At 39.1% G+C, this 19,558-nt stretch overlaps 1 protein-coding gene across 4 annotated transcripts in view; it reads right to left on the reverse strand.

The window, feature by feature from the left end:
• The window catches only part of Dennd1a (DENN domain containing 1A), a 536,773-nt gene that overhangs the window by 484,893 nt on the left and 32,322 nt on the right, over positions 1 to 19,558 (reverse strand). For 3 of the 4 annotated variants that reach the window (XM_026778778.1, XM_026778777.1, XM_013345984.2), the window contains exon 2: positions 4,606 to 4,676. In XM_026778778.1, coding sequence (XP_026634579.1) covers positions 4,606 to 4,647 — 42 coding nt within the window. In that variant the 5' untranslated portion in view covers positions 4,648 to 4,676. Of the gene's footprint in view, positions 1 to 4,605; positions 4,697 to 19,558 lie in introns of those variants that run through there. The other variant, XM_005345946.2, reaches the window with a different exon arrangement.

A 19,558-nucleotide genomic window follows, 5' to 3' on the forward strand; every position in this document is an offset into this window, starting at 1 on the left:
TGTAGACCAGGCTGGTCTCGAACTCACAGAGATCCACCTGCCTCTGCCTCCCGAGTGCTGGGATTAAAGGCGTGCGCCACCGTTGCCCAGCAGTGTTAAGGTTCTTGACGTAGTTTCTACATAGTACTGACAAATCGCATGCTCTTTCCATTCTCAGAGCACAGCACATTAAGAGACAATTAATGGTCTTCACTTATGTGCACACATTAAGATAAATCAATAAGGCCAGGCTGGTCTACAGAGCAGTAGAACAGCCAGAGATATAGACAGAAAAACCCTGCCTCAAAAAAAAAAAAAAAAAAAAAAGAAGCCAATGGGGAAAGACCTGTTTTAAAGATAAGGGTATTTTGCTCCAGCCGCTCTCATCTTCCTATTACTAGCTGATTTTTAAGGAGGTTTCAACTGGGAGATGGTGGCGCACGCCTTTAATCCCAGCACTCGGAAGGCAGAGGCAGGTGGATCTCTCTGAGTTCGAGGCCAGCCTGGTCTACAGAGCTAGTTCCAGGACAGGCTCCAAAGCCACAGAGAAACCCTGTCTCGAAAAACCAAAATAAAAATTAAAAATAAAATAAAGGAAATTTCAAAAGGCCTCATTACTTTATAAACTGAAGAGGTAAAGTGTAGCTTATTAACTCATCTTGTAAGTCCCAATGTACAAACCATGGGTGAGAAATCAACTTAGAATTTAACTTTTCCAAATATTAACTATTTTTTTTAAAAAAAATAGTCTTCATATATAACTTAAAGGTAAAAGTCAAAATCAAAATTTCTTAAAGAAAGTATCTGTATGGATAAGAGACAAATATTGATTTTATACTATATTTAAACCAAGAAGTTTGAATCAAATATTCTACAGAGGGAAAGACAAATCATAAAATGGAAGACATCTGCAACACATATAACCAGATAGTGTCCATAATGCATACTTTATGAACCAACAATGAATGGTTACTTAAAAATGAGCAAGATGCTGGCCCACCAGCCTTGCCAAAATGGCATACTCCAGGGTCAGTGAAAGACATAGCAAAACATCCAACGTCCTCCTGTGGCTTCCTCACACAGGTGAGTGCAGGGGTTCATGCATCCACACATTCACATAAAAATAAAAATATTTTAAATGAGCAAAAGAATTAAATAGACACCATACATATATGCATGTATATATGTACAAATATATATTTATTTGTATATGTACATGTATGTATATGTGTATATATACACATGTATGTGTATATGTGTGTATAAATATATTTATGTTTACATTTATACATATATTTGTGAGAAGATATTCAAGACCTCACACCAATAAGGTGTTCAATCTAACTGGTCATAAGAAAAAGCAAATAAAAACAACCATTGGGTTGATAAAATGAAAACTACACCAAGTACTGACAAAGCTATATAGCAGTGGGATCACTTCAGGTGAGAATGCAGAGCAGTACAACTTGTTCCCACAAAGTCCAGTATGACATAGGAATTAGATACATTATACAATCAATGGCAACATACATCTATACCCACCAGGATCCATGTCTGAGAAAAATCACAGCAACACTTACAATAGCCAAAAACTAGCACATGACTTCAACACTGCAACTTTCCTGTCAGTAACAGAACAGACAGGGCTGGGTCTAAGAGCTCAGTAGTAGAATGCTTGCTGGCCCTAGATTTGATCCCCAGCACCAGTAATAACAGTCACAACAGCAAAGCTGTAGTCCAATCCTATGAACACAACAGTGATGAAAATAAGTGACTGCAGTGGCATACAACATGAAGGGCTCTTATAAACACAACAGAGCAAAACATACCAAAACTGCACAAACAGTGATGTGTGAAGGTCATCTGTCCATCTGTTGCTTTCATTGGTTAATTAATAAAGAAACTGCTTGGCCTGATAGGTCAGAACATAGGTGGGTGGAGTAGACAGAACAGAATGCTGGGAAGAAGGGAAGTGAGGGCAGACGTGATGAAGCTCCGACCCAAGACGGGCATAGGCTAGAATCTTCCCGGTAAGTCACCACCTCGTGGTGCTACACACATTAATAGAACTGGGTTAATCAAGATGTGAGAGTTAGCCAGTAAGAGGCTAGAGCTAATGGGCCAAGCAGTGTTTAAATGAATACAATTTGTGTGTTGTTATTTCAGGTGTAAAGCTAACCATGTGGGAGCCGGGCGGGACAAAAAGTAGGCCCGCAGCTCCTTCTACAAAAGAGTAATTCTCTTTCTATGAAATTGAGAAATAGCCACAATTAAATTATTTTCAGGTAGTCATACACGTAATAAAACATGAGCACAAAGGAATGACTATCATAAAAGGATAACAGATAACGGTCATCTCTAAGCAAAGGGAGGGAGGGGGTTCTGGGTATGACCAAGGCTGTGTCTAACATTCCCAGGCCTAGCCAAGGTTTACAAAGGAGATCTACAGGCCATATATCTAAAAATTTAAGTCTTAAAGTCAGATAGCTGGGTGTGGTAGTACATGTCTATAATCCTAGTACTTGGGAGGTAGAACAACAAGAGAGTCATTAGTTCAAGGTCATCTTCACAAAGTAAATTTGAAGCCAGTGTAAGATATATAAAACCCATTTAAAGAAAAAAAAAAAAACAAAAGCCGGGCAGTGGTGGTGCACTTGCACCATTAATCCCAGCACTTGAAAGGCAGAGGCAAATGGATCTTTGTGAATTCGAGGAGGCCAGTCTGCTCTTTAAGAACTAGTTCCAGGACAGGCACCAAAGCTACACAGAGCAAAACCAAAAAACCAAATAAGTTGTAAATCAAGCTTAAAGGTATTAGATATATTTTACCTCCTACCATGATAAATAAATCTTTAAAACTAATGGAAACTCTGTGGTGATAATTTGGTTTGTGCTCTAACAAATAAAGCTTGCCTGGCCAGGTGGTGGCACACACCTTTAATCCCAGCACTTGGGAGACAGAGGCAGGCGGATCTCTGTGAGTTCAAGGCCAGCCTGGTCTACAAGAGCTGGTTCCAGGACAGGCTCCAAAGCTACAAAGAAACCCTGTCTTGAAAAACCAAACAAACAAATGAATAAAGCTTGCCTGAAGATCAGAGGGTATAACTAGCCACTGGTTAATGATAGAGGTCTGGAAGTCTTAGACAGACAGGAAGTAATATGGCTGGGCAGAGGAATATAGACGGGATGGGACAGGAGCTCAGCCCTTTTTTGGCCTGAGGAGTTAGCAAGGAAAAGTTGTCTGTAGCTTGTTCTTTTGTCTCTCTGATCTCTCAGCATTTACCACTTCCACCCCGATATCTGGCTCTAGGTTTTTATTATTAAGAACAATTAGAATTCATGCTACAAAAGTCAAACTCACTGTGGATTTTTTGGAATGCTTAGAGTTTGAAGAAGAAAAGTAGTGGTAGAGTGAACACTGACTGCCCACTGTTCCTTCTACATCCCACAAAGCAAGAGATCTTTCAAACAAACATTAAGTTACCCCTCATACAAGCATGATCCTACCCCACTGCTCCAAGTCCAGCTATACCTGTACCACACACCACTCCCCATGTAGGAGCACCTTAAGGCCTTGGGGTGAACACACTAGCAGCACAGTCCACACTCATGAAGACAAAGCCTACAAACTGACTCATACAGGCCCTGGAAACAAGCCCCAGGCCATCTGGGTAAACAATTCTAAGATCTTGGGTTCTCCCAAAACATTCTAAGATGAAAGAGTTCAAGTATCGAGTGTCGTGTTTTACAGGTACAGCAACTTTGTACCCAAAAAAATTGGCATTATAAAACGAGGACCAACGTGGAACTTCCAAAGCATAGCATAGGATGGTGCCAGAGATCTTTGGTGCCAGGACTAGAATTGGCATAAAACCACACAATATTCTTAACCTGAATATGGCCACCTGTGTTATATTATTTGTTAACCCACACTTGTAAGTTTTATGCATTTTTATACAAATAATGGGATAGCTTGCTGATAAGATACACTGAGGGCACAAATCACACATATACAACCTGAGTATAACCATGAAGACACAGTCAAACAGGTAAAATCCAGAGATGAAAGAAAATAACTACATTTTTTAACATATGTCATTAGAAGGGAAGGATATAGCTACAAAACTATAAATGTCTATAAACTATAGACATCCTAACCTCATCTAAGATCCCCACTGTTCAGGATACTTACGAAATCATACTAAAAGATAAAGAGAGAGGAGGAGTTTCCTTTAACTAGTCTCCAACCTTTTAGAAACAGTTTTGCTAAATTTGGTCTATTTCAAGCAGTTTAATGGCAAAAAATTCTCTTTCAGTTAATTTGAATCCTACAGTCTAATTCCAAGCCTTGCCCATTAGCAAGGCCTAAATAACTGATTTTCAGGCATCTATGATATGCAAACCAATATTCAATGATAAAAATAAGTCTGCCAAGGCAGTGGATTCCAATCAAAGTATTCACTATACTTTTATTCTCTCCTCTTCCTAGGATGATATGGACATGAAAAATGAGGAAAGGCACTTAATAGAACTTAAAGACATCACATTATTTATCTATTTTTCTTCTGTTTACAGCTATTCCATACAATAAAGAAACATCATTATCATAATTAGATAAGTGAGTACCTGAAAGAGTGTCACCTGTCCTAGGATAGGCCACTTCCACATACACTTCAAATGTAGTCTCTGGGTTCTGCCTACAAAAGAAACAAATCATGGTTACTGACAAGGATTGAGGTAGCATTATGCAAAAGACATGGGATGTGGTGTAAAGTAGATCTCAATTAAAGTCAGTAGTTCCACAACTAACTATCTGTGCAAATTTGGGAAGGCTATTTAAGACCTGGGCCATGACCTTCATAGCATACAAGATAAAAACAACAAAGTGATCTGGACACAATGTCTGGACACAGTAAGTTAACCATGACTATGACTTGACATGTGTCATGTTTCTGACCTTCACAGTTCTATCTCCAAACATGCAGGCAGGATTTTTGAGAAAATTTCAGCTCAAAGCACCAACAGTATAAAGTAGCACACTCTGCTCCACTGCTAGATAAAACACACATATAACAAAATGACTCTCTACTTACAGCTTTTGAATAGCAGACAAGAGAAACAATCGCCTCACTACAATATTGTGAACATGGGACGCTAATCTAAATGTAAAACAGTGTTTGCTGCACCGCCAATACCATATGTATGAATGTTCACTATTATATCCTTTTACCTTTTTAATGTCATAAGCATTCATAATAAATTCATGAAAGATCACAGTACTAACAGAATGTTTATAGTTGTTACTTCTGAGTTATAAAAATGGTTATATTATCTTCTCCACTATAATGAAAAGGTAAATTCTTCAAGACTGGATAAAAATTATTTAGCAAGATGGGCACAACAGTATATGCCTTTAATCCCAGCACTTGAAAGGCAGAGAGGCAGGTGGAGTTCTGTGAGTTTTGAGGCCAACCTAATCTACAGACAAAGTTCCAGGTCAAGCAGGGTTACAAAGACCCTGCATCCAAAAAGGAAAAAAAAAAACCATTAAAAATAATAATACTAATAAAAAATAATACTATACTTTCAAATATCTAACTAAATTACATTTTAAACCTGACAACAAGGCTTAAATAAGTTACTTCCTGGGTTGTTTAATAGTATCTAAAAGCCTAAATTTAAATCAAAGAAATACTTTGAATGTTGCCAGGAAAAACCTATATCTCTAAATGTTATTTATGTCATATGATCCTTACTGTGGCACTGTAAGGTGTGTGTAGGAGTACTACCCTCACTAAGCAAGTGAAAGACCGGAGGAAAGATAGTCTGAAGAACTTGTCTGCTTCCCTTGGGTGACTGGAAACACAGACACCTCCAGAATTCCTGCCAGCCTTTCTCCACTTCCATATTTCACTGCCTAAATGTTGACCTTGATCCTCTCACTTACACATCTTCAGCCACTTTAGTTTGCAATTGTAAACAGCAGTAACTTTTTTCTTAGTAACACATAAAATAACATTCATCTCATAAATGGCAGCATCGTAAGAGTTGAGAAAATAAGGTAATGCTTGCTCTAATTCCTTCACAGCAGAGAGAAGTTTTATAATTTGTGAAAGATCAGGTTTTTGCCTTAAAGAAACTCAGGCTTTAGCTTTAAATAAGTGCCTTAAGTAGAGAAAGAGCTGACTATTCTAAAATCCAAGGTATTTAAATATACTTAGTTAAATATAGTTACTAAAAGATAAGAGACTAAATCAGACAGAGCATCTTACTTTTTTAAAAAGTAAACTTAAGTCTTAAGGGCTCAAAATTTTAAAAAAAAAAAAAAAAAAGCTTGCATTCTTTTTCCCACCAAGAGGGCAGAAGGGCAGAACATTACTTTCAAAGTAGGCTCCAAATGTATAGGAAATATCATGTGGAAATATCCCTTCCAGTCAAAGACCTCAATGTAGAGCATTTGACAAAAGGAGCACTTCTATTTCACAAATAATAGATAGTATAGTGTGAAAAGCATTAGGAAAATTTCCTCCAAAAACCTAAAAATACCCTTTTTCTGCAAATGACTAACAACAACTCAGAATGTTGTTTCTATGGATTAAAACAGGTTTCAAAATGTGTTCTACACACATCTGGGAGTCGTGGCACACACCTTTAATCAGGTGGATACCTGTCAGGTCGAGTCCAGCTTGATCTACACAGTAAGTTCCAGGGCAGCCTACACAGAGAATTATAGTTCCAGGGCTACGCAGAGAAACCCTATCTCAAAAAATAAAGTAAAATGTGTTCTACACAACCCTAGGTCCCTGTGGAGGCTCTTCGGAGCTCCCACACATATTTTTTTACTAAATTTCTACTTCTTCAGCATTTTTTGACATGTTCTTAAAATTGAAATGATGAAACGAGCATGTGAAAGTATTATATTCAAGCTCTAGAACAGTCACATAGTCATGTCTTAACCTGAGTCACAGGGCATTTGTGAAGGCCTATTCTAAGGAAAAAGATGTCCTAACAGGTTATTCTTGTTGCTTCTGGTCCTTTCTTCCTGCAACCTACTTCAAGCAGGCATCATAAAACTACCACATCATCACAACACTTGCCATGTCATCAGAGACCTCAAATGCACAATTCTCAGTGCTTGATTATCCTCAGAGCAGCTTTTGAACAGCTATTTGATTTGCCCTGCCCCCTTCAAACACATTCTTCCTTTCCCTTCTAGAAGTTTGCTCTACTGGTTCTCTGCCTTTCTTACTGGTGCTTTTTTGCTAAACTCTCCTGCTCCAGAACTGGTCAAGATTCTGCTGTCTACACTCATCACCCAAATGATCTCATTCAGTCTTGTGGCTGAGCAAATGCTGGCAAGCCCCTACATCCTACATTCAACCTGACTTCTTCCCTGATTCCAGATTTTTAAGCCCACTCAACATTTATGCTTAGACATCTCACATTTTAATTTAACATATGGTTTTATTTCCCAAACTTGCATGTCCTGAACTCTAACAGTTGTTCAAACCAACAAAGCTTACTGTTTCTGATCTCTTCATTTGTCACTACCAACCAGTCAGCAAGCTCTGTTGATTCTACCATCAGAATGTATCCAGAGGAGATGGGAATTTAAATTTAACCCAGTGGTACCATGCCCAAGTATTTTGCTCCCAGAACACACAAAATTAAATAAAATTAAATAAAAATCCAGAGTCGTGTACTTCTTAGTACCTTCAGTAAATGTATAACTCTTCTGACAGTCTCCCTTCTTCACTCTTTCCTCCATGTAATGATACCTCAATTTTGCATGCATGAGTCCATTCATTGTAAAGTTCAGACTGTGAAAGCTCTCCATGCAAAACTTCTCCAAAGCATCCAGCATACTCAGAGTCAAACTTCAAGTACTACTGCTAGACATGTGAAGAACAATACAGATGTATCTAATGCCATTGAACTGAGCACTTTAAAATGAAAACTTTGGTTTTATGTATCATGCCATAATTTTAAAAATTGGAGTTTAAAAGAAAGGAAGGGGGGAGCAGGAGCCTACATGACCCAGTCTCTACCTACCTGTCCAACTTCACTTCAGATCTCTCTCCCGGCTCACTAGACCTAGGTACACTTACCTTCTTTCTGCCACTCAGACACGTGAACCCACTCACCTCCATGTTAGAACACTTTACATAGAACTTCACATAGTAGTTCTTCTTGTCACCCAAAACTCTGCTTGTACCTGGCCTCAGAAAGACCAATTCCATTACACTCTCCAGCACCTAATTTAATTCTCCACATTATACCAGTTCCAACACTGATTATGGTTAGCATTCATCTTCCACACATAAACTGTTGAGGAATAGGGATTTTTGTCTCTCATGTCAGGTAGAAAATAATAGTAAAGAACAAAGGAAATGGAGACTAGTCTTCCAGGAGTCTAAAAGAGTACAATAAGTGAAAGGTATGATCATCTAGTTCCATGTGTTTCAACCTCTAGTATGGATTACAATTAATGAAGAACTAATTAAAAGATTTCTATCTCTGCCAGAGTCTCTGAGGTAGAACTGCAGATTTGTCTTCCTAACAAATAATCAGCTCACAGTGGCTCTACTTGACTTGTGACCATATTTTGGAACCACTGATCTAGTTAAATGGAATTGTCCCAATAATTTAGTCTATACAACAAAATGTACATAAAATTAACAGTGTATATCACCTTTCAGAAGTATTTTTATAATGAAAGACATGTTTTAAAGAAAAAGGTCATTTGTAGAAACAAGTATTCCTACCTCTTGTTGTCTCTCACTATCTGACTCACTCTAATAAGTAATAAGCCCCGAAGATTCTTACTCAGTTCAGACAGCAGGCAGAGTTCAACTGCATGGAGCCAAAGATTCTCATTCTCTCTCTCTCTCTCTCTCTCTCTCTCTCTCTCTCTCTCTCTCCCTCCCTCCCTCCCTTCTCCCTCCTCCCTCCCTCTCCTGCTCTCAGAAACAAAACAGAAGACAACGACAACGACAAACAAGAAGAAGAAAAAGAAGAAGAAAGAAGAAGAAGAAAAGCAGAAGCTGACTAAAATGCTAAGAACAAAGTGGTCTATAATTATAGCTCTAGTCATGCTTACCCATGATGGTTTACATGTTGCCTTATGGAAGAAGTGGTGACTAATGTTGTGACAAGTTATATAATATAACAAATATACATAAGTTATTTTAAGGGCCAGTAAAGCCAGTGCAGATGGAGGCATTTTTTTATTTCTCTACAAATCAGAAAATAAATTAGAAAAAGCCTCCTCTAAATGCAAATTGCCAAGCATTTCTTTCTTAATATTCTCATTAAGCCTGTAAACAATGAAGGCCATAGCAACTTGCACAGAATCTCTGAGAGCACCTTGAGACCGCTAATTCCTCCAACACTCTTCAAGACACTTAGTATTTTTAACTACTTGGCTAAAGAAGCTGAAAATCCTATTTCTGTCCTATTAACACTCACTGCTAATTTAGAACACGTAATGATGCTAAGAATACCATGTTCAGAGCCAATTTTCCAATATGGACCCAAGTTTTCCCAGCGCCCTTTGTGATACATCTTAGCATATTACCATGGAAATGTCCTGGTTCTGCCATGATGCCCCATTATTAATTGCCTTTTACTCATATACATGCAATCATTTGGAACTCTGCCTACCTGCCAAGCATATTCATTCCCACTCACTAGCATCTCCCATGGTCTTGCACCATAAGATCCAGCCATTAAAAAAAAAAAAAAAACAGGGTAAGTCTCCAATCAAACCATGTTCCATTTCTAGTAACAGTATCATTACTATACAACAACCATCATTTACTAATTATTTCTTGGACTCTGAGATCCTAAACAATGTTCTTGCAGAGAACCTCATGTAATTTTCAACCTAACCCCTGAAGGTTACATTAACCCTGGATTAGAAATGAGGACCACTGTGGCCCACAAATTACACATGGGCTAACGACAAGGCAAGGAAGCAGCAGAAGAGGGGAAAACTAGCACCAAGCACTTTCCTGTCCTAGGTTACTCAGGCGCTCTTCTATTCTGCAAGGACTTATCTTCTCAGCCTTTCAAGAAGTTTCATATATCAAAACTCAGCTCAAGCCTCCCATGCTGGCAGTTTTTGTCACAGCTAGAGTCACTGGAGAGGAGGGAGCCTCAACTGAGAAAATGCCTCCATAAGATCAGGCTATAGGCAAGCCTGTAGGGCATTTTCTTAATTGATGATTGATAGGGGAGGGCCCAGTCCACTGTGAGTGGGGACACCTCTGGACAGGTGGACCTGAGTTCTATAAGAAAGGCTCAGCAAGTCTTCAGGAACAAGCCAGTAGGCAGCCTCCATAGCCTCTGCACTGGCTCCTGGCCCCAGGTACCTGCCCTGTTTGAGCTCCTGTCCTGACTTTCTTCAATGATGAACAATGATATGGAAACCTAAGCCAAACAAACTCCTTTCCAAGTTGCTTTGGTCAGGGTTTTCATCACAGCAACAGAAAGCCTAACTAGGTAGGATAAGTTTTCTGTGAGGTTTAAGTACCCTCCTCTGTGCTGTGCTTCCCATTCTCCAAGCTCTTTGAAGACAACCTGGGTACAACTATGGTTATCTTTTAAGAATCCTGATGCCCATGCTATATACCTTAGACCTGTGGTTCTCAACCTTCCTAACATTGTGACCCTTTAATATAGTTTCTCATGTTGTGGTGAATCCCAAGCCTCCCAAGCCATGAAATTATTTTCATAGCTACTTCATAACTGTAATTTTGTTACTATTATGAAACATAATGAAATATCTGATATGCAGGATACCTGAGACTCCTGTGAAAGGCGGGCTACCCCCAAAAGGATTGTGACCCACAGGTTCAGAACCCTGCCTTAAGCCAAATAAAATCTCCAAGGAGCTGAATTATTTTTAACTCCTCAGTTTATTCCAACGTGCATCCAAGGCTGATTACTACTGTGTTTCAACCAAGCATCTGTCTTCCCCAACAGACTGGCAGCTCCTTGTGGGCAACAACTGTGTTTTTTCATAGCCGTGTTCTGAACCTGGCTCAATAAATATTTCCTGAATGAGTTTTCTTCCAACCTGACAAGCATTTTGCATCTTCTCTTTCTCTGGCAAGAGGTAATTTACAGAAAACTCACTACTTTCACCAATTACTCTTTAAAGATGTTTTCCTTTAGAGTCACAGGTATCAATAAGTCACACCTCCTGTCAACAGCCCCAGCTCTTATACAAGGGAAAGTGACAAACACAAACAGCTAAAATGTGTTTGAAAGAAAGGAAATCTTCTCAGTTCTTGCTTCTGGAAGAATGAGGGCTAAGAATGAGCCAATAGGACATTTCTATGCACTACCACTCCAGTGAACACAATTCTCAGTGATTCACAGGAAGAGCTTTGCTCAGTGCTCAGGGCCATGTTCTCAGAAGGATTAAGTACACTCAGCTTGAAGTCACAGACAGACAAAAGTTTTGACAATATTCAGGCTGCAGGATAGCTTACTGGTTAGTTCCCTACCCCACCCCACCAAGAGCATCATGCTACTGATCACTCTTGCTGGATCATCAGCTTCCAATTAAGATCTGCTTTTCTTCCATTAGACATATTAAGAGATTAAAAGAAAAATGTGACACTAAATCCTAACAAAATGAATCTGGGCTGCATAGGGTAACATGCCACAATGCTAGGTTCTTGTCCTTTTAAATGCACAACCCTGAAATACACAGTGTTTGCACCTCTCATGTCACCTTAACAACTCCAAGTCAGCTTTGACACAGTGCTTCGTACAAACGGAGACGTGAAGGACTAAGGTATGAAGCTCATATCAATTGGCATTGTCTGAACATGGATAACATGGTCAACAGAAATGGTATACACCTCAGAACTTGCTAGCAAACATCACCTAATAAACATAGATCTTGTTAAACTAAACAAACAAGCAAAAGGTAGTATTAATATTCCCAACAAGTCTCCATTTGTTTCAGAGAACTCCGAAATTAAAGTCATTTTTCTAGGCTGAAAATGCTGTACCAAAGAGTGCTTTCTACCCCATAATAAGTTAACACCTTCCTAGGAGAATGCAGTCATCGTTGAGACTTGTTAAAAGTGATTAACTTAGTTGTACAATTATACAAACAAGCCATTTCAAGACTTTACACTTCACTTTTCATTTCTAATAATATTATCAGGATCACATTAGTAAAGATATGCAGATACTGCCATGGAAGAAGTTACAAAGCTTTGTCTTCCATATATTATTAGAGATAGAGTCTTATACCACTCTCTGCTACAAGCGTGATTAGAGTTTCAGCTGCATTCCAAACAGAAACAGAAGATGGGCATCCCTCAGCAATGTGCAGAGCTCCACTGTGTGCACAAATTCTCTCACAGGTCAAGCTTACATGGAAAACCTAAGCATGTCAACAGTAGTAACAGCATATGCGAAGACAGTATTTCAATACCAAGAAATACATTTACCCTTTAAAAATATAAAAACCAGGGCCAGTGAGACAGCTCAGCAGATAAAAGTACTTACTACACAAGCCTGGTTGCGTGCGTTCAATCCACAGAACGCAGATAAAGGCAGAGGAGAAAAGAGATTCCATAAAGTTGTCCTCTGACTATATTTATGACATGGCATGTACACACACACACACACACACACACACACACACGCATACATGCACATACTATTTTCCCCTTCCCTAACATTTCCTCTTTTTAACAGTTCAATCCTAGTTATAAGGTAGACAAAATAAAATGGACACTCATGCTGGTGATCCAGTGTGCAGAGTATCTGAACAGGCGAGGGAAAGGTGACTGCACAAGGGAAGTCAGCACATGAGCAGGCAGCACAGCAATGCTGAGGAGTGGTTTGGCATGACAGGTATAATCCAAGAGGATAAGGAAGATATCTACTGAGGAACAGCTTGACTTGGGGAGCTAGAGCAGCTAAACTTGGGGAGTTAGAGCATGGACAGAATGAGGAGTCACCAAATAAGAGCAGCCCAACATACAGTGTCAAAGACAAAGACAAAGGGGAACATTCCAAGCATAAAGGCATCTCTGACTGAATATAAAAGTTCAAACAGGTATGAGCTCATAGGTTAGAGGACTTGCTCGTTATACTTGGTAGTCAGGTCAAACTAGGCCAGTGGTAGGAAAAGAAAATAGAGAAACACCAAGAACGAAGGCTGAAATCCCAAGAAAACAGGGTGAAATGGGAGAGCATCCACGTAAACTGCAAAGAAAGAGCTCTGATCTGTGCCTGTGGCAAGATTGACAGCATGTGGATGCCTAACTTCTCCTTGTTGAAGTTAACAGCAAATCAACATGACTCACATGGAACTGGGTTTGCATTTAGAGATATGAATGCTAGCTCAGAGTTTTCAGTGTGTGTACGTATGCACATGCGTGCATGCATGCTATTAGAAAAATAAACTGTAAATGACTTTTAACATGCATGTGCATGTATTTCTTGGCTCTACCAACTGAGACAGCCTGGAAGGATCAATACCTCAATAGAATGAGCACACTGTGCACCAAAACACTGGCTTCTAAATACAATCTAAGAAGAATCAGGGCTCTTCAGAAAAATAACGGAAGGAAGGAAGGAAGGAAGGAAGGAAGGAAGGAAGGAAGGAAGGAAGGAAGGAAGGAAGGCAGACAAAGTGTTTTGTACTCTAAATTGGCATAAAAGCTATTACTTATTTATAAAAAATAAATCTCTAGGGCCAGGAAGGTGGCTCAGTGGGAAAAGCATTTAAATGTAGGCCTAACAACCTAAACCTAAATTAAAAAGTTCAGTTCCACAGAACCTACATTTTAAAAAGCCAAATGCAGTTGCACACATCTATAATCCAACTCCCATTTTGACATGGGAGGCAAAGACAGAAGAATCGCCTGACAGAAGAATCAATTGCCTGGAAGCTCAAGTGCCAGCTAGCCTATAGTTTACAGAACAAGAGAAACCCTGCCTTGAAACAAAATGTCAGAAAAGTCACTCCAGGAATTGTCCTCTGACTTCAAGTGTTACATAGTGGTATATTATTTGTGTTTTAATAAATAAAGCTTGCCTTAAAATCAGAGGGCAAAACAGCCATACTAGTTAGCCATACAGGCCAGGCAGTGGTGGCACACACCTTTAATCCCAGGACTCAGGAGACAGAGGCAGATGGATTTTTGTGAGTTCAAGGCTACATAAAATCAATCCAGAAAATAGATCCAGGTGGTGGTGGCTCACACCTTTAATCCTAGTATCCCAGCAGTAGGGAGATGGAGAAAAGGGCGATATGGCTGGGCAGAGAGAGTAACATAAAGATGAAAAGACAAGAACTCACTAGAGTCTGAATCTGAGAATTAGTGAAAACAGGATCTCACCCATTCAGTCTGAAGATTTGGTAGAGATAAAAGGTCTCTAGTGATTGGCTGCTTTGCTTTTCTGATCTTCAGGTCGAACCCCAATATCTATCTCTGGGTTTTTATTAGCCGTGCTACAGTCTTCCTTTCCCTTCCCCTCTTCAACCTCTCTCTCCAATAAAAAAAAATAATAATAAATGAAAATCTCTTCACCTGACCAATGATAAGTCTGGTAACTAAATCTACACATTATTGTATATTTCAAAGACTCAAACTCATGTTTTCAAATACTACTATTAAATGCAATTCCAAGAATGAAAAATAATGCAAACAAAAACATTATTGTGGGAAATGAGCGAACTGCCCTTTAAGAACAAGGGATAGGGGCTAGAGAGATAATTCAGAGTTTAAGAGCACTGACTGCTCTTCCAGGAGACCCGGGTTTAATTCCCAGCACCCACATGGCAGTTTACAACTGTTTGTAACTTCAGTTCTAGGGGAACTTACACCCTCAATCAGGAAAACCACCAATGCACATAAATAAAAATAAATTATTTTAAAAGACAGAGATTAGAGTCCAAGCAGTATGATTCCCAGGCTCCATCCTCTTTTATCTTTTAAATTAACCTGATGTCTAAAACATACAACATACAATTTTATCTACTGATGTGGGAGTGTCATATATCAATCTGTTGATTTCATTGGTTAAGCAATAAAGAAACTGCTTGGCTGGCCCTCATAGGTTAAAACATAGGTGGGAGGAGTAAACAGAACAGAATGCTGGGAGGAAGAGGAAGTGAGCTCAGACTCGACAGCTCTGCGCTCTGGAGCAGAGACACCATGTTCCCTGCTCCTGGGCGGACGCGAGGATAGCTCTGCTCTCTGAGGCACACGCGATGAAGCTCCGACCCAGGATGGACGTAGGCTAGAATCTCCTTGACAAGCCACCTCGTGGGCTACACTAGAAATGGGCTAGTCCAGGTGCAAGAGTTAGCCAAGAAGAGGCTAGATAGAAATGGGCCAAGCAGTGTTTAAAAGAATACAGTTTCCGTGTAATTATTTCAGGTAAAGCTAGCCGTGGGGGCGGCCGGGTGCCGGGGACGCAGCCCGCCGCTCCTATATTACTACAATCTACAATTATACTTTTTCTTCTATGCATACACCAGAAAGCATGCACTACAAATGCGTAGTTCTTAGTTTGGGCAGCTGCATACACCTATACAATCCCTACTTTCATTGATTTTTATTTCCAAAAAAAAATGTCACTTCCTGAAAGCAACTGTAAAAGGCCTTGAGAACTGCACAAAGTCCTGAGCAGCCAAACCTCCCAGAGAGCTGAGCACCCAGGTCAGGAAGACTCCGGAACTAGATAGATGGTTCAAATGTTAAAGATGCTTACTTTCTTGGAGAAAACCTCAGTTCATTTCCCAGCACCCTCATCAGGCAGCTTACAACCACCTTTAACTCCAGCTCCAGGGGCATCTGACCTTAAGCTACCTGCACTCATGTGTACATAACTAATGCACATAAACAACAATGAGAAGTATGAACATTTTTTCCTACAACTCATAAACACCTTCAGTACTGTAGCAGGATACAAGGTTAACTCAAAAAAATCAGCAGCCCTACTTTACACAGATGATAAATGAACTGAGAAAGAAATTAGAGAAACATCACCCTTCACAATAGCCACAAATAGCATAAAATACCTTGGAGTAACTCTAACCAACCAAGTGGAAGATTTGTATGCCAAGAACTTTGAAAAAAGAAATTGAAGCCGGGCGATGGTGGCGCACGCCTTTAATCCCAGCACTTGGGAGGCAGAGGCAGGCGGATCTCTCTGAGTTCGAAACCAGCCTGGTCTTACAGAGCTAGTGCCAGGACAGGCTCCAAAGCCACAGAGAAACCCTGTCTCAAAAAAAAAAAAAAGAAAGAAAAAAGAAAAAAGAAATTGAAGAAGACACCAGAAAATGGAAAGATCTCCCACGCTCTTGAGCAGGTAGAATTAACATAGTAAAAATGGCAATTCTACCAAAAGCAATCTATAGATTCAATGGTATGCCCAGAAAAATCCCAGCTTCACAGACCTTGAAAGAACAATGTTCAACTTCATATGGAAAAGCAAAAATCCCAGAATAGCCAAAACAATCCTGTACAATAAAAGAAATTCTGAAGACATCACCACCCCTGACTTCAAACTCTACTTCAGAGCTATAGTACTGAAAACAGCCTGGTATTGGCATAATAACAGACAGGAGGACAAATGGAATCAAACTGAAGAACTGGATATTAATACACACAAACACCTGATTTTTGACAAAAGAGCAAAAAATATAAAATGGGAAAAAAAAGCATATTCAACAACTGGTGCTGGCATAACTGGATATCAACATGTAGAAGAATGAAAATAGGTCCGTATCTATCACCATGCACAAAACTCAAGTCCATATGGATCAAAGACCTTAACATAAAACCAACACTGAACCTCATAGAAGAGGAAGTGAGAAGTATACTTGAACACATTGGCATAGGAGATCATTTCCTAAATATAACACCAGTAGCACAGAAACTAAGAGAAACAATTAATAAATGGGAACTTCTGAAACTGAGAAGCTTCTGTAAAGCAAAGGACATGGTCAAGAAGACAAAAAGGAAACCTACAGAATGGGGAAAGATCTTCACTAACCCCACATCAGACAGAGGTCTGATCTCCAAAATATATAAAGAATTCAAGAAATTGGTCATCAAAAAAACACATAATCCAATAAAAAAAATAGAGTACAGACCTAAACAGAGAACTCTCAACCAATGAATCTCAAATGGCTGAAAGACACTTAAGGAAATGCTTAACATCCTTAGCCATCAGAGAAGTGCAAATCAAACAAAACAACTGAGATTCCATCTTATACCTGTCAGAATGGCCAAGATCAAAAACACTGATGTCAACTTCTGCTGGAGAGGATGTGGGATAAAGGGACCACTCCTCCATTGCTGGTGGGAGTGCAAACTGGTACAGCCGCTTTGAATATCAGTATGGCGATTTCTCAGAAAATTAGAAAACAAGCTACCTCAAGACCCAGCAATACCACTTTTGGGTATATACCCAAAGTATGCTCAACCATACTACAAGGACATGTGCTCAACTATGGTCATAGCAGCATTATTTGTCATAGCCAGAACCTGGAAAAAACCTAAATGCCCCTTGACGGAAGAATGGATAAGGAAAATGTGGCACATTTACACAACAAAGTACTACACAACAGGAAAGAAATAATGACATCTTGAAATTTGCAGGCAAAATGGGTGGATCTAGAAAACATCATATTGAGTGAGGTAACCCAGACCTAGAAAAACAAATATAACATATACTCACTTATAAGTGGCTTTCAGACATAAAGCAAGGCGATGGTGGCGCATGCCTTTAATCCCAGCACTTGGGAGGCAGAGACAGGTGGATCTCTGTGAGTTCGAGACCAGCCTGGTCTACAGAACTAGTTCCAGGACAGGCTCCAAAGCCACAGAGAAACCCTGTCTCAAAAAAAAAAAAAAAAAAACAAAAAAAAAAAAAAGTCAGACATAAAGCAAAAAAAAAAAAAAAAAAAAAAAAAACCAGCCTACAATTCACAACCCCAGAGAACCTAGACAACAAAGAGGACCCTAGGAGAGACAAACATGAATCTAATCTACATGGGAAGTAGAAAAAGGCAAGATTTCCTGAGTAAATTGGGAGCATTGGGATCTTGGGAGAGGATAAAAAGGAAGGGGGAAGGAAAGGGGGGAGTGGAGAAAAATATATTGTTCAATAAAAACAATGAAAAGAATGAGTTAATAATAATAATAAATGATTCTAAAAAATAAATATTTTTAAAAGAAAAATATCTAGTACCCAACAAGACAAAATATACAGTATCTAATATTCAATCAAAATTTTTAGACCATAGGAAAATACAACCCATAACAAAGGCACCATTTAGAATTAGCAGACATAACTTTCAAATAGTTATTGATAACTGCATTCTACCTATTTAAACCCTTAAAATATAGAAGACGGAAAAATAATCTAAACTGCATTTCTAGATGAAAAACAAAACAAAACATTAAACTAGGGCTAATGGTTTCATCGTATAATTCTAGCTACTAAGGAGACATTGCAAGCTCAAGGCATACCTAGGTAAGAATTCAAGACTACTTTGAACAATTTGATGAGACCCTGTCTCAAAATAAAACATAAAGTAAGGAGACAGGCTAAAGAATCAGTCAGTGGGAGAGCACTTGATTCACACAATTAAAGTCTCCAGTGTCAAAAAAAAAAAGTGGAGGAAGCTATATAAGATGAAAAACATACTAAATAGAATTGACAACAGATTACACTCTACAGAAGAAAAAAACAGTGAACTTAAAATACAACAAGCAGTTGGGCATGGGAGTGCACGCTTGCAATCCAGAGCTCAAGAGGCTGAGAGAGGCTGAACTATATAGAGTGAGTTGAAGCCAGCTTAGGCCACCAAAGAAAAACCCTATCTCTGCAAAACAAAAGATGAAACAACAGAACTTATCTAAATGAAATCCATACGGAAGAGGAGGCTTACAGGTATGTAAAACTGAGTCTCACAGACTATGGGCCAACTGCATGCCCATGATTCTCCAAAAAGGAAGATAGAGTGAAAAAACTGTATCTGAAGGAAATAATGATAAAAAAAAATTCTAAATTTGATAAAAATTGTAACCTCACAGTCCAAAAGCTCAACCTTGAGCATGAAAACTCTGAAGAAAACAAGACATTTCAAACACAAATTACTCAACATTAGAAATAAGAGGTAAGGGCTGGAGAGAGATGGCTCAGTGGTTAAGAGCACTGCCTGCTCTTCTAAAGGTCCTGAGTTCAATTCCCAGCAACCACATGGTGACTCACAACCATCTGTAATGAGATCTGGCGCCCTCTTCTGGCTTGAAGGCATGTTTGCAAGCAGAATATTGTATACACAATAAATAAATCTTTAAAAAAAAGAAATAAGAGATGACACGCTCATGTGTGAAAAACAGACATCAGGCATCAGGTATAAGTGACATATGCCTGTAATCCCAGCACTAGGGATACTGAAGCAGGAGGGTCATTATGAGTTTGAAGCTAGTTTGGACTAGTGAGAACCTCTAAAACTATACTATAATAATAATAATAATGTTAGATGTAAATATATGAACTATACCAAGGAATAAATATGAGA

Source organism: Microtus ochrogaster, chromosome 4, assembly GCF_000317375.1.
Source record: "Microtus ochrogaster isolate Prairie Vole_2 chromosome 4, MicOch1.0, whole genome shotgun sequence".
Lineage (NCBI taxonomy): Eukaryota > Metazoa > Chordata > Mammalia > Rodentia > Cricetidae > Microtus > Microtus ochrogaster.